At 44.0% G+C, this 15,299-nt stretch overlaps 1 protein-coding gene across 3 annotated transcripts in view; it reads left to right on the top strand.

Annotated features, from left to right (window-relative positions):
- Slc8a3 (solute carrier family 8 member A3) overlaps nt 1-15,299 on the top strand; it is a 134,074-nt gene that overhangs the window by 108,587 nt on the left and 10,188 nt on the right. For all 3 annotated transcript variants that reach the window (XM_029484915.1, XM_029484916.1, XM_021178775.1), the window contains exon 3: nt 9,169-9,272. In XM_029484915.1, the coding sequence (XP_029340775.1) occupies nt 9,169-9,272 (104 nt within the window). The remainder of the gene's footprint in view (nt 1-9,168; nt 9,273-15,299) is intronic.

Raw genomic sequence — 15,299 nt, 5'->3', positions numbered from 1 at the left:
AGATGAAGAGCCAGTGGAGATGGGAGCTCTGGTGGATAGGCAGGCAATAAGACTGGGAAAGCAGTCCCAGAGGGTGAGCAAGAAGCCTTGTATAAGAGAGAGAGAGAGAGAGAGAGAGAGAGAGAGAGAGAGAGAGAGAGAGAGAAACATGCTCAACACAAACACAACATGCACACACACATGCATACACATGCACACGCATGAATATGCATGCACAGACACACATGCACACAGAGAGACATGCTCATGTACAAACACCAGCATAAGCACACACACATATAGGTATAAGCACACATATACACATGCATAAACACATGCATATGCACACACATATATGCATGCACAAAGACAAGCACACATATATGTACATACCCATGCACAAGCACACATGCATACACGCATATATGCTTGCACACAGACAAGCACAAACATATGCACACACATATATGTACATACCCTCAAACAAGCACACATGCACACATACATGTATACACACAAACGCTCACATATATACACATACACACATGTATGTACATACCCTCATACAAGTATGCTCTCTCTCTCTCCCGCTCTCTCTCTCTCCCTTATGTTTAAACAAGATCTGCAATTACAAACAACAACAACAGGGATTATAGGGTTTTGCTCCCATTGCTTCCCATAATCATCCCAAAAGAGGATTGGCCTCTTGCTGTTCTTGGACAAGTGTAATAAGAACAGGTAGCTCAGGAGGACCCTCGTGAAGGAAGGAGCAGAAACTTGTGTGCTTTCCTAATCTGCCATTCTTTCTGTCATGCCACAGGCACCACGTAGCACAAGAATGCAGCATCGAGCTGAGAGGAGGACTAGGATGCTGAGGAGAGGCATGAACGTGCAGCCTGGGGACCTGTCAGTGTCTGAAATTTGACATTTCACTCATGATGGATTTTCCCTCATTAACTCTGATATATTTAAATACTGCATTAAGATGTCATTTAGCTAGAGTAGTGAGCTTTCTGGTGGTCTTTTAGATTGTGCACCCAAGCCTAGCCCTCCCAGCTCTATGTCAATGTGTCTCTGGCTCCCTACCTTCATGAAAGCATGTTATGAGGTTTGATTCTTCAAGAACTTTGTCTATTTTGCTCGCCCCAAGAGCAGTGGGCTGTGCAGTTATGCAGTATTGCAACTCTTTGTCAGTCTGCTCTGTGTCTGGTTCAGTCAAGAAGCCAGCTATAGAATTGGCTCCTCCCCCAGGTAGTTAAGTCTCTAGCTGAAGGAGTCTCTCTGTCCAACCCAGACACAGCCATCTTCCCTGCATATGCTATTCAATGGGCATCTCTGGAAATTACTCACTGAAAGTGCAAGGTTCGTAGATGTTCAAGTGGGCAAAGGGCTTTGACTGGGCTTGACATTGGTCCTATGGAGCCGCAGCTCTCTTCCTCATTATTAGAAGGTTTTTCCTGAGTCTGAAGTTGTATGTCTCTAAAATAAAAAATGATTCCCTCCTTGGATAAAAAAAAATCATCATTTAAAATGAGATCCCCATCAGAGAAAGAAAGCCAGAAAGAGAGACCCAACATCTCTAAAGCCATGAATCAGATAACCAGTCATTTTCTGTCTACAGTGCCGGGAGCAGACACACTGTTAAATAAATTATTTTATAGATTATTCCCCTTGCCTTCCCAAGAAGGAAATTTATCAATTTCAGGACACAGCAACCATCCATTCCCAGACCACTGCTGCTTTTTTTCACTTCCCTTCTTGACTTAGAAGAAGGAGGGAATTGGAGCTGTGAATCTTCCTGTCTCCCTCAGCTCCACTCCCTTGGGCTAATTCAGGGCAAATGTGGGGCTCCAACGGGCCCGTAAATACAGAGCTGACACTTGGTTATGCTCATTGCTATAGAGACTGAGAATTGTGTTCTGCTTTGAGAGTAACTGGACACGATCATTGTAAAGATCTTTCTAGAAGGGCCAATCCCCTCAAGGGGCAACTGGCGATGTATCATTCACTTGTTCAACTATCAAATGCTGCGTCAGCCCCTTTAATCTAAAGGAACTCACAGTCAAATAGGAATGACACCCAGAAATTCATCCATATTTGGTGTCCTCAATGTAGAGCAATGTTCTAAGAGGCCAGCCAGGCTGGGTAAACGTTTTCCGAATCCCTCTGGGATTATTGGTAGGAGATCTCCCAGGAGACTCTTCTCCAAGAGGCACAGGCAGATCCCAGGCTGGAAACGCCACTCTGGCACCTTTTAGCAGAAGGCTTATGAGAAAGGCAGGTGCTGATGACATCATTGGCTCTCCAGGCAGTGGATCGGGATAGTCTGTCTCCATGTCCATTCAGAAGCAGCCACTGAGCTGGAAGTAAAAAGTGGTAATACAGAACGAATTACTCTGATTTCCTCACCTGAGTTAATGGTCCCCATGTTGATTGTGGGCACTGTTTTCCCCCAGAATGGATGAATGGAATAGGTTAAGCCAGCTGAGGGGGTAGGATGGGTGGTATTGGCCTCTCAGACTTTGTGTCCCTCAGAGGTTTTGAGTATCCGACCACAGTGACCTTCAGAGGTTTTTGTCTTGTTTTTTGTTTTGTTTTGTCTTTTGTTACATGTCTTTATAGCAGAATGATGTGAGCCCCCAGGTGGTTTAGCAACCAGTGTACTGGTTGCTAAAGACTCTACAAGGTCTTTCTGAGGGTCTCTTGTGGCTGGGCATGTGCCAGGGACATACTTCAAATAAGATAGGCTCAGTCCCTTCTCTCACAGAGTTTATACTCAGGTGGGGACGGACAGACTGGAAACAGTAAGCAACAGGCTAACTTCAAGCCATGAACAAATGGAGCGGTGAGATGAAACAGACTGCAATCCATGGTGGGAGGATGCTTCTAGGGGCTACGGTGGCTATGGAAGGCTTCTCCAGGGAGGTAAGGTGGACAAGAAAACCCAACAGATGAGGATAAGTCCAGGTCTAGGTGAAGAGCAGCCCAGACAAGGAACATGAGGGAGCTTACCCTGAGTGAGAAACAACCCAGTCTGAAAATGGAAAGAGTATGGTGTTCAGGAGCGGTGAAAGGGGGCCTTGTGATGAGCAAGGTCTGAAGCTCAGCCCCGCCGGATCAGATGGAGAAGTTCCTCTGGGACACGGGATTTTGCTTGTTACGACTGCAGAGGCCATGACAGGATCTGGACTTCACTTGAGTCAGGGGTCTCAATGGGCAATCAAGGTTAAGCTGGAATTCTGTAGGCCAGTCTGGTCTCAACCCTACCAACTTACAATCCTTCAGTCTCTGGAGTGTTTGGATTGCAAGTCTGTGCCACCACCTCTGGCTACACTGACTTTTTAATCTCCCACTCTGGTTGTAACAGGAGAGAGAGAGAGAGAGAGAGAGAGAGAGAGAGAGAGAGAGAGAGAGAGAGAGAGACTGAAGCAGGGCTAAGGACAGGAAAGTCTCTTTGGAGGCTGCAGCTGTCCAAGAGAGAAGCCCTGGTGTCCTGCTCTTGGTTGCATAGTGAAGGCTGATGGTCGAGGTATTTGGAGCCAGAGTCGGTGGAGAGGAGGAAGGAAAGAAGGAGAGCACCAGCGCAGGAGAGCAATGGTTCCGGGTTCAGAGTCTGAGCCAACTGGTAGATCATTATGTTACAGCTGAAACTCAGGGAACCAGTTTGGAAAGAACTCGAGGCCCAGCTGATGACTCCGAGCTAATGTCCTTGTGGTCTCACTTGTGTAAGGGACAGAAATGAAAATTGTGTCAGTTTTAGGGAGCTGTAAGGGTTTCTCCAGCCTCCAGGCAAGATAATGCCTTCAGTGGACACAGATGTCTTTCCCACCAATGAGCTCAGAGGGGGAACACTGCCTCCTTCCCTCACCCTACCCTCCAGCTGGCGCTTCTAGCCAGCTAGCCTCATCTCCCCCTGCTGTGACTCAACACCTGCCTTCCTTTCTCCTGTCTTCTACTATGATGTCCACAGTGTCTCTTTTCCTGTTTATCTGCTGACTAGAAATCAAAATGACTTGATCCACATGGCATAACAGTCCAGAGCTTGTCATGGATAATGGCAGAGTCCAGATTTTGAGAGACTGTGAAACTCTCTCTATACCCCTCCTAGCATGCCAAGCCCCAGTAATAACCCATTTGGGGATCTATTATTCTGGTTTTTCCAGCCCTTTCTTGACCTGACTTCTATTTGCAGAAAGCACTATTTGTTGATTTCCCCTTATTTGCTGACTTAATGACTGGAGATAAAAAGATGCCTTTACATGTGACTCTCAAACTGGGATTGGTGCTATACTTAATAATAATAATTCCATTTTTTTAAAGCCCTCAGTAGAGAACACACCTCCCTCCGTGTGCTTCCACATTATTTGGGGGATGCTACAAAGTAGATACTATTGTGCCATTTTTCACTTGAGACTTTACACTTGAAAGGTGTTACAGCTTGAGGACTTTATCAGGTTGCCCAAGGCTACACAGAGGGAAAGAATAGAGGAGAGATTTTTTTTAAACCCAGGCTATCAGTCCCTGGAAGAAGGAAAGCCATAGTGCTGTGACTTTCACGGGCTGCAGAGACATTGTTTCCCATGACAACTACCCAGGCTTTAATGGACTGAAGCCGGTATAAAGGCCATCAAAGTTAAAAGTGTCATTTCATAAGAAATTAGTGGCATGGTCCAGGGCAGGATTAACAACTGTTATGCTCACTTCAGGAGGGATGGACCCAGTAAGTGAGGTTAGTAGAAGAACCAGAGAGACATGGGCAGACTCGAAAGGCTGAGTTGGGGAGGCTTCAGGGAACAAAGAGTCTGTGCCAAGTTAGACTATAAAGACGGCCATGCCTCATTTAAAAGGAATAAAGAGTAGATCAGAGGGCCACTGTCTCCTCTGTGAACACCAAGGTTGGGAGGGCGCATGGATGGAGCAGACCAGGGTCCTGCAGAGCTCTGCATTCCTATGCTGCAGAGAGAGGCTGTTCCACAACACAATGGCATTCACCATGGCAGACGTAATGTGCAGAGAGGGGTTCTGGTCCTGCAATGTCCCATCAGAAGGGACAGCTTCGAGGCACGGGCTTACCTCTCTTGTTAAAGCAACTGAAGAAAGGAGAAGCAGCAGGGCGGGTGGGTAGGTGACACAAAACAGTCACCTACACATTTGTTCTACAGAATAACACTTTCTCATACACAAAGCAATGTGGGAAACAGCTTGGCATTGGCCAAAGGATCGATGTAGAACTTCAGTGCTGATCCCGACTCAAACAGCCCCAGAGTTCTGAACCCTCCTCTCACGTTCCCACACTGCAGCATCTTGTCTGTAGACAGCATCTCCTCCATCACCACAAATTAGACATTGTGTGACGCAAACAGAGCAGTTCTCGTGGCTCCTTGTGATCCCTACCACCACACAAAAGGGCAAGAGTCTACTATTCTGGGCACGATTCCCACAGGCCTATTTGTCCCTTCCTTTCTGTTCTTTTTATAAAATAAGCACTTTCAGTCATCATCTGCTGGTTCTAGAAGTTTAAAAAAAAAAGTTCTTCCTTGTTCCAAAAGCAAAGAGATGGAGAATAAGCTTTATGAGAAGACCTACCAGGGCAATCTTCTTATGTGCACAGTAGCCTTTCATCAGTCTCCAGAAGGACCACAGGGAACTGTGGGGAATTATGGGGAGCGGGGAGAGAAGCAGATGAGACGGGGCAGTGAGAGCTGGATGCTGGTAAGCACTAGGTACACATTTCTGAAAATGTCACAGTGAAACTCACTAATAGTTACAATGTATAGACATTAATGGCTTTAAGTTTTAAGTGTGGGAACCAGACAGTCTCTATTGCCTATGAAACTATTGTCTGAAAATACTAAAAGGGAAACTCCAGAAGGAAACCATTCATCAATTATAAACAGCTTTTATCATAGTGTAGTGTGAGTGGTTTTTGTTTTAGTTTAGTCTTTTGAGATAGGGTATTGGTTTTGTAGTCCAGGCTGTCCTCAAACTTACTGTGTGGTCCATGCTAGCCCTGAACTCACACCAACCTTCCTCCTTAGGCTCCGGAGTACTTGGGTTACAAGTGTGTGTACCCCCATGCCTAACTGGCACTGTTATAATTCTTCTATTGTATAATTAGTTGTTATCTTGTATTGTGTCTCATGTATAAACTAAACTTTATCATAGGTATGCACAGACAGCATTATAAGGTTTGGTACTATCTGTGATGTTGTCATATGTTCACTGGGGTCTTGAAAATTATCCCTAATGGATAAAGGAGGTGCTACATAACCCTTGATACTATCTAAACGTTATTTGTCTTGTTTGTATGTTTGTCCAAGATCACAGAGCATCTCTGGGATTAAAACTCGGAACCTTTGTCTATAAAGCCTGAGCTACCTCTAGTCTTCAAGTATAGTTATAACACACAGCCCCATGAAATTCAAAAGGACTCACTGAAGCTGGAGGAGGGCCAGGGCAGCCACCTTCCTCCATGCACTTGTGGAACTAGGGCCAATTTGGACCCTTCTGGGTCTCTTTCTCTTTTCTTCCCTGTTTCTTCTCCAGCTGCCTCGCCCTTGCTTATGAAACTTTATCTTTCCATCCACAGCAAAACAATTCACATCAAGGTAATTGATGATAAGGCGTATGAGAAAAACAAGAATTACGTCATTGAGATGATGGGCCCCCGCATGGTGGATATGAGTGTTCAGAAAGGTGTAGTACCCTGTCCTCCACACTAACAGTAACAGTCTTCTTCCATTCTTCCTCTCGCCTATGTTTCCTCCTCCTTCTCCTGACTTCTACATTCCTGTTTCTTCCTCTCTTGCTCTTTTCACTTCTTCTTTCTCTGTCCTAACACCTGCCAACCTGTCACATGGTATCCATAGAGATGTCCTCAAGACCCAACGGCCATTATTCTGGGGTGGCAAAATGAATATGGGTGGGTGGGAGAGAGAGAGAACTCTGAGAGTTTGATAAGTAAAGTTCTCCATGATGTAGTTTGGAGGCAAGGTTTGTTTACAGAAAGGAGGAATCAGAGGGAACTAACTCTCAGCACATTTCCAGACATACAGTTATCCACAAGGCTGAGTTTCTGTCCCGGGAGGTTGAGAAGCAATATATTTGGTCATAGCTCATCTCACTCCGACAAGGAACCCATAGGAGCCATCTTATCTGCCACATCTCTACAATCAAAGGTTATTTCTCTCCTTGACATTGACTGATCTTAAAGTAAAGGTCTCCATCAAAGACCTCCTTGCCTTACTCCAATCCCCCTGTTAAGGGAAGCTAGATGTGAAGGCAGATGGAGCAGCAGAGAGAGAATTATGACCCCAGGGCAAGCTTTCTCTGCAAGCCCAGGAGATGTCTCAGAATGGACAGAGCTGTGCTTTCTATTATGCCTAGTATGCCTCTGGTCTCCAACAAGATGTCAGACCACCCATTCTAGAATAAGTTGTGCTCTAGAGGAAGAGCTGCTGGATTAGGGGTCAGTATTCCTCGACCAAACCATCATCCTATCTCTCTAAGGCAGGCCCACTCTGATCTCATGCAACAGTCCCCTTTGGTAGCAAAACACACTCATGTCTTATACACAGAGAAATTTTTGACCTCCAAATGCTCATTCATCAAGGATATTTGTCTTTTGTCCACCCAACAAGGTATGAAAAAAGAATCCTAAGTAAAACACACATGCACACTCATACACACTCACACAACATACCACACTCAAACACAAATACACATATATGCCCATGCACACATACATACATACACACAACACATACACACACTCACACATATACATACACATATTTACACATACTCACATATACACATGCTCACACTCACATACACACACACATATACATACTCACACACACACACACACACACACACACTAGCTCAATACTGCTTGTGCTTTATTACTAGCAAAGCGAAGTAAAGTATGTCTTCAGATCTTCAGAATGTCAAAGGAACATCAGAGGATGTGAGGCCTGTTTTCATTTTTTATTTTTCAAGACAGGATTTCTCTGTGTAGTCCTGGCTATTTTGGAGCTCACTTTGTAGACCAGGTTGCCCTTCAACTTAGAGATTTCCCTGCCTCTGCCTCCCCAGTGCTAGAATCAAGGTGTGTACCACCACACCAAGCTGATCTGAGGACATTTAAACTATCACCTATTCTCTTTTCCCTTTGTGAGAATTTGGGTCCCAGGGTCTTCCCTGCCACAAATAAATCTCAGAGAAAAACAGTTCCAGCTAGTTCTCTAACAGGAGCTGCTAACCATCACTGGCCAAGAGAAGCCAAGCATGAAAATCCAAGTCTTCCATGCAACCTCTCCATGTGACTATGTGACTGAATGAGGCTCAAGTGCATCTTTGGAGGGGAGTATCTCTCAAAGATAGGCTTGCTTTTATTTGTAACAGACACTCCACTGTGACCCAGAAAGGGACAAAATCTCTATAACCTTGTGTTTGGAACCCAGGCTAATCAGCATTTAGAAGATCAGCCTTGGAATATAGCATCCCTTTATAACAAGGATAGTACAGGAATCCTGTACCATGTAGAAGCTGACACTTATTTTGGTCCTCACTCCTGAACCTCCTTATGAGATAAAGAATGAGAAAGTTAATAGACCCCTTTCTCCTTACCTCCTTTCTCCTCTCTAGTCTCTCTCTCTCTCTTCATAAATACTGTCATTTAAAATTTTTCTAAATGAGGTAAAAGAAGGGACTGAAGACCTAGGTTCTGCAGATTATCTGTTCATTGTGGACGGGTTTTGGATCATTCTCAGTGGCCAGGTCATTTACTCGATGCCTACAGAAATGCTATTGTTACCATGTGACAACGGAATGTGCTGCCCAACTGACTTCCTACTAACCATTAGCAGGATCTAAAATGACTCCTCCCCACCATGAGCCCAATCTTCCCTCCCATTCCCCTCTTGCCTCTTGGCTCCCACTTGTCCTCGTCCTCCTGGTTCCCTTTCCTTCTCACTTGTAAGAACAACTATGACTGAGGAACAAGAGAAGCTAAGAGCATTTTTTATATATAAGACAGAATAATCCACCATAGTCCTGTCTAAGGCCACCATGGCAGGACAGGGCTTCCTATGCCAAGAGTGATGGGAACGATTGCTAAAGGTTGTACTCAGGTAAACAACCAACCTGCCCACCTAGTCGACACTCTCTCTCTTGTTGTCCCTACAGGAAAACCATAAGGGTTAAAATAGTAGATGAGGAGGAGTACGAGAGGCAAGAGAATTTCTTCATTGCCCTTGGTGAACCGAAATGGATGGAACGTGGAATATCAGGTGTGAGATTCTTTTTAAATCAAAGCAACAGCCAAGAAAGGGAAAAGGGAAAAAGAACGCAAGAAAATTTAAACAAACAAGAAAATGATTTTTAAAAGGAAGAAAAAGTGATCATTTTTGCCCTCACCTTTTGTTCTCATCTCCATCTCCTGTTGATAGATATTGTTCTTTTCCCTCCTTTATTCTTGCTCTCACCCTGTTTCGGTATCATCTCTGCCTTCTTAACCATAGTTTATTTCCATATTCCTCCTCTCCCACCTTCTGGGCAGTACTGCAGCCTCAACTCCTTGTTGCCCTAATGAGTTATTTCTGTATTATCCAAGTATCCAAGTATTGTTACTGTCCCCTACACTTTAAATACCCTCTGTCTCCATACTATAGCTTGTCAATGTGAAAACTCCTTGGTGGGTGGGGAGGAGAAGAAAAAGAAAGGAATGTGATGTGTTGTATGTTTGTGCCCCTTTTCTGCCACCCCTCACTCTAGCTTGAATTGACAGTGGGCGAGGGGTCTTGAAGGAAGGGTGGGACCCATGTTGCCATAATGCTTTGACCATTTTCTGCTGCATTCTTCAATGTCTATTGAATGCTTGGCAAGCTATTCACTTGCAGAATGGCCCACAGGCCTCTCTGCTCTTCCCAGAGGTAAGTGCACTATCTGGCTATTTCCCAGTTGGGTAGACCATGACATGAGGAGGTATACTATTGGCCATGGTCTCTGAGAACTCTCTGGGAGAGAAATGACTTCTGAAGTAACATTGCAACAAGGAATCTCAAGCTCTACACTCTCCCTTACCATCTCATCCACTTCATCTTACCTTTCTTCCTAGTCTAAAACAAAGTCTCTTATGTAGGCTGCTTTGAGATAATGAAAACAGAAAATTGAAAATCCAAAAGAGAGGGTAAGTTGTTGTTTTAGTTTCAACTGTTCCCTGAACAAATAGGCCCTAGAAAAGAGCATGATGCTTATCACGGAGAGACCAGAGACAGCCAATGCACAGCTCATGGATATCTGCCTTGGCTTGACATCTACAAGTGAAGACATTGCTCAGAGCTCAAGACACTTCTCACCTCTAATGAGAGAAGAAGACCCTCTCCTTGTTTTGTTTTTGGTTTGTTTGTTCGTAGTAGAGCATGAATCTTAACATCCCAGCCAGAGGCTCATTCTTAAGGGACTGACACTGGATTGATGCCACCAGAGAAAATAGAAAAGAAGCTTTCTTCATTTAATGGAAATTACCAGAAGCTACCACTTTGAAAATGTTGGGGAAAAAAGATATGGGAATGCAAAATCACTTCTTCATCTATAGGGGTGACCATTCTTCATTGGTTTCATATCCAGCAACAGGGAGCTACAACAATAGATCTAAGAGAATGAGGTCAATAGAGACATTCTCAAAGCTCTCCTGCAGGGCTTCTCCTCAAACGATGACCAATTATCATCGTCCCCTGAAACTGTCTGCAGAACTCAACAGTTTTGTGACAGCACTGGTTTGAACACATCTGGCATTCAAGGGGCAAAGCAAGCTCAGCCTTCTGCTGCCCACTGAGTAAGGAATTCCCACCAGCCTGACCACTGGAGATGCCAGAAGAAAGAGAATCTCATCCCATGGCCTCTCACACTAAACTCCAGCCTATCTTCCAGATCTCATTTTCCAGAATATTCCCAGAAATTGTCTCAGTGCCTGATCTACCTCATTTCTATCACATCCCCTTTGTTCAGTGACTACACATCTCTATGATTTGCTGGAGACAAAAGATACCCAAGTCCCATGTAAGACAGTTTCACCAAAGGGAGGACGAAAGGAGCTCATTGGATGGCCCAAGCATCTTGAAGGAAGGCAGTGGCTCCAGAGAGGAGGAGTTGACTACAAGTCCAACTATGCCTTCATTTTACTATTAAAGTGCAAATTTTTCTCCCTTGAATCTCCTAACAGACAGCAGGACAGGAAATATCCTAAGATAAGCCTTGTGTTCTTCAGAAGATCTGGCTGGTGCAAATGCCTGTGGATGCCCCCTATTTGAGTTTACCCTTTCACCAAGATGATTCCAGGAAAATCTTAGGAAGCCTAGTCCTGGGGGTGGGAGGGAAGGTAAGGAGAAAGGATTTCAGAAAACTGTTTGTGTGGTATGCCCCCAGATCTTCCCAGAGACCAAGGTGCCAAGATGGACGTTTTCAGTGAAGAATGTATGGCTTTTCCAGCCACCTGACCTATGGTCTAGGCCCTAGACTCTAAGGCATTAATTTTCAGTTTCTTCAGTTCTTCCCTGATATTGGCATTAGACCATGAGGTGAAAGGTTATAAAACCCAATTGTCTAGATCCAGAGTCAAATGAAAATCCATTCTGATTTGCAGGATGCCCTACTGTTTTCAGAGTGAGAGACAGTACAGTGGAAATTGCTTTTCATTATCACCGCTGTCTAGGAGAGGCTTAGGCATTCAGGCTGGCATCATCTCTGCATGGTCAAAATGACAATTGAATTTTTTAAAAAGGACTGCACTTGAAATAGGAGACTCTATTCTGAGAAACACAACAGCCTTCGGAGGTGATATTAAAAGTTCTGCATGATCTGCGGTAGAGGGGGGAAAAAAAAGAAGAATGAGAGAAAATGAGATTGTCCTGGCATGGAGTTAAACCTCAGCGTGTAAGTGTGAACTTCTCTTAGCAAGGATGAGTGCTGCATTGTCAGGGCTACTGGGTCAGTGCCTGGCCATAGGAAACCTCTGTAGAAAGGCAAGAAGGCGCTATCCAATAGTGAGGCCTATTTCTTTCTTTTCTTTCCACATCCAGGGACACAACTTGTCAAGTGCCCCCCCCCCAAAAGATCATTGAGAGATCTTCTTTCCTGGTTGTCTCTAGAGTATCTGAGCAGGGATAAATAATTCTCATATGACCCTGAAGATCAATACATGGGAAATCAAGAAAAAACACCCTGGCAGTCGTCAGTCACTCAAAGTTGACCTACTTGGATCTCACAGACGCATCCATACCTCCTTAGTTAAACCTCAGATTCATGAAGACAAGAAGCAGAGAATGTCTGGTTTGCCTCGGTGCATTAATATGTTTGGATCTTCACTTGAGCCTAAGAGTCTGAAGTGCTCTTCCTGCTGATCCATAGAAGGAGCAGAATGAACTACTACCTCCCTTGCTATCTTTGTCAATGTAATGAGAATACCCACTGGCCATCTAACTATCTTCACAGTCTAAATGGAAACAACTAAGAAAATTGACTGTTGCTCACCTACTTACACACCATGTAGATTCTGAGTCCACACATATCTTCAGTGGCTATGAATGTGCAGTTGTCTACACATACGGAGGGTCTCAGGCATGTGTTGCATTCCTTGAGGTTACTAGAAAAAGAAGTTTAGAGATATCCCCACATATACACGCAGACTCTTCTTCCTTATCAGTCTCTACCAGGAGTATGTAGCAAGATGTCGCCAGACCTGACAAGTGCCAAGGTGTGAGGGGTGTACAATTACACATACAATCAGGATGAAAATGTGCTGTGAAAAATCATTTCTTTTTAACTGGTGGATTTTGAAGTCCAAGAGAGTTTAGCATAAGCAAAGCTCTTATTTCATGTAATGAGTCTCTCAATCATGGGAAGAACCTGTCAGGTTACTTTAGAGACGAGAGAGTTTAGCACAAACAAAAATAAGCTAGAGACATCCTGTGTTGTGTATGTTTTTTATTGTTTCCTGTTCTTATACAAGTCTTGGTCTGACAGTCCCTCTGTTCTACAGTTCACCTACCATTTTGAACAAAAACACTACCAATTTTCAAGATAGTAAACAACAAGACTTTATTAAACATTACTAACTACAGGGGCAAGATGAGACAGGTGCAACAAAATAGGAGTCCATGTTTCTGAAGTCCAAGATATTACAAATCATTCAGGGACAACAGTCTGAAGGATGCATCTTTTTCCTTATATCATTCTTTTAGGGAAAAGTCAAAAGTCTGGCCATAATGGTATCTAAGATACCATTTGTGACTGTGAAAACCTTATGGGTGGTAGGAGGTAGAGCATGATCGATTGTAAGGCTAGAGCTGGGAATCATAGATGTGAACACTATTACACTCTTGCATATTGCTATCTGGAGTTCACATTCAAGCCCAATGCTTCACTTGCCATCAGCAAGCCAGCTACTCTGGCAGGATTGCTAGATGCACACCATGTCCATGATAACTAGTCCTCACTCCTTTTCAGACTGAGTCATGGTGATCACCTTAGCACCCTTTTTATCCACTTGGTCCTTCCATCCTCATGCCTCCATCCTTAGCACTCATGTGTTCAGGGAAGGTGTGGTGCTAACTTTCTTATTACTGTTCAGCAAGTTGTTCCAGCTTCTCACACCTCTTGCTGCTGCTGTTGCTGCGCATGTTCAAACGCTGCACATGCTCAAATGCTGCTGTCTGCATGTGTTCTTGAGCTCTCACCTTCTAAACCCACTGCCTTCCTTTTGCTGTCAGGAGCCACAAAGCTAGGGGACACTTTCAAGATGGGACCTTAATGTTCTTTACTTTTCTTTCTCCCTCTTCTCTGGTATCCACTTGCAAACAGCGCTCCTGTTATCTCCAGGTAAGAGGTGTCTGTCTTTCCCCTCTTTTCTATTCTTGTCAACGCTATTACTTGGTTTAAGATCAATATCCATTACTTTACTTAATAGGAACTTCAGGGTCAAGATAACCTGACAGATTCTTCCAAGACTGTGAGACCCCTTACATAATTGTGTAATTATGGGGAAGTAGATAACTCCTTGAGCATCATTCTCATCAGTGAATGTGGGGGAACGCATAGTTAGTTGTTAAAAGAAAACCTTCCAAGAGGACAGTAGATCATAAACTTCCATGCATCTCAGTTCATCTGCATCTTATTGTTGGGTGAGTTAGGATAAAAGTTAGGACCAGAATCTCCAACAGGATTGACATAGAATTCAAAACGAAACGACTGACCCCAGACACCTGGGGAAAAACAACCAGTAGCTGCCTAGAGCATGAAAGGTAGTTTGTTTAAAAATATACAGAGAGACTTTTATTGTTCCTCAAGACCTGCTAACTCATCACAGAGGAGACTTAAATTGCTAGATTTAGATTCATTCGTCATTTATCCTTAAAGTTACATATGCTCCAATCAGGAAAACTGTGAGGGAACAGGGTTCTGGATAAGAAAGACATGTAGGGACTTTATTTTAGAGAGAGAGATACTCATTCAGAATTTAGATCCTGTGTAGGATGTGGACATACTCTGAGTATGTAGTAGACTGGCATGAGTGGGAGCCCTTCACGAACAACATCCAACCTCATGACCAAAAAAGAAGGCAGCCCTCTGTGAATTGAGCACTGTACTCAATTCAGATGGAATGGGCTCCACAAGACAGTTTCAAGATGTTTTAAAAGAACATCTTACATTTCATCTGTTCTTTAAACACATGCACGCACACACACACACACACACACACACACACACACACACACACACGCACTAAGGCCATTTGAGAGAAAAAAAAAAACATCTTACAGAGTGCACTGGTGTTCGAGGTTACCTACAGGCCAACCCTTGGGCTTAGGAAGAAGCAATAGATGTAGCAAGATCATTAGCCTCCTTGAAGTCGTAAGCAAAAAGTGCACCTAGTGTTTTCCTTTTGTGAAAATGATGCTATAACCTCTTTGTCTTCTTGTTTATTTTTATGCCAGCAGGATAAGGGCTAGCTCCAGCTCTATGCTCTGTACTCTACCCCCAGGATAAGGGCTAGCTCCAGCTCTATGCTCTGTACTCTACCCCCAGGATGCTGTTCTTTCTGTCTCTGTGCTCATACTACCCCCACACGAATATGTTCAGGTTCCCTTGTTCCAGCTCTCTCCTTCACTCTCTAATGCACATATCTGGATTTGGTTTAAGTTTCACTGCACCTTTAACATGCTTTCAAATGCCTATAGAAATATAAAACGCAGAGGGGATGCCCTATACCTTTCAGCCTGTAGACCTCTGAGGTGCCCTTCACTAGGCTTCATAGCTAC

This window comes from Mus caroli, chromosome 12 (genome assembly GCF_900094665.2).
Source record: "Mus caroli chromosome 12, CAROLI_EIJ_v1.1, whole genome shotgun sequence".
Taxonomy (NCBI): Eukaryota; Metazoa; Chordata; class Mammalia; order Rodentia; family Muridae; genus Mus; species Mus caroli.
Note: the sequence above shows the minus strand (reverse complement) of the source record. Positions and strands in the feature narration are given on the sequence as shown.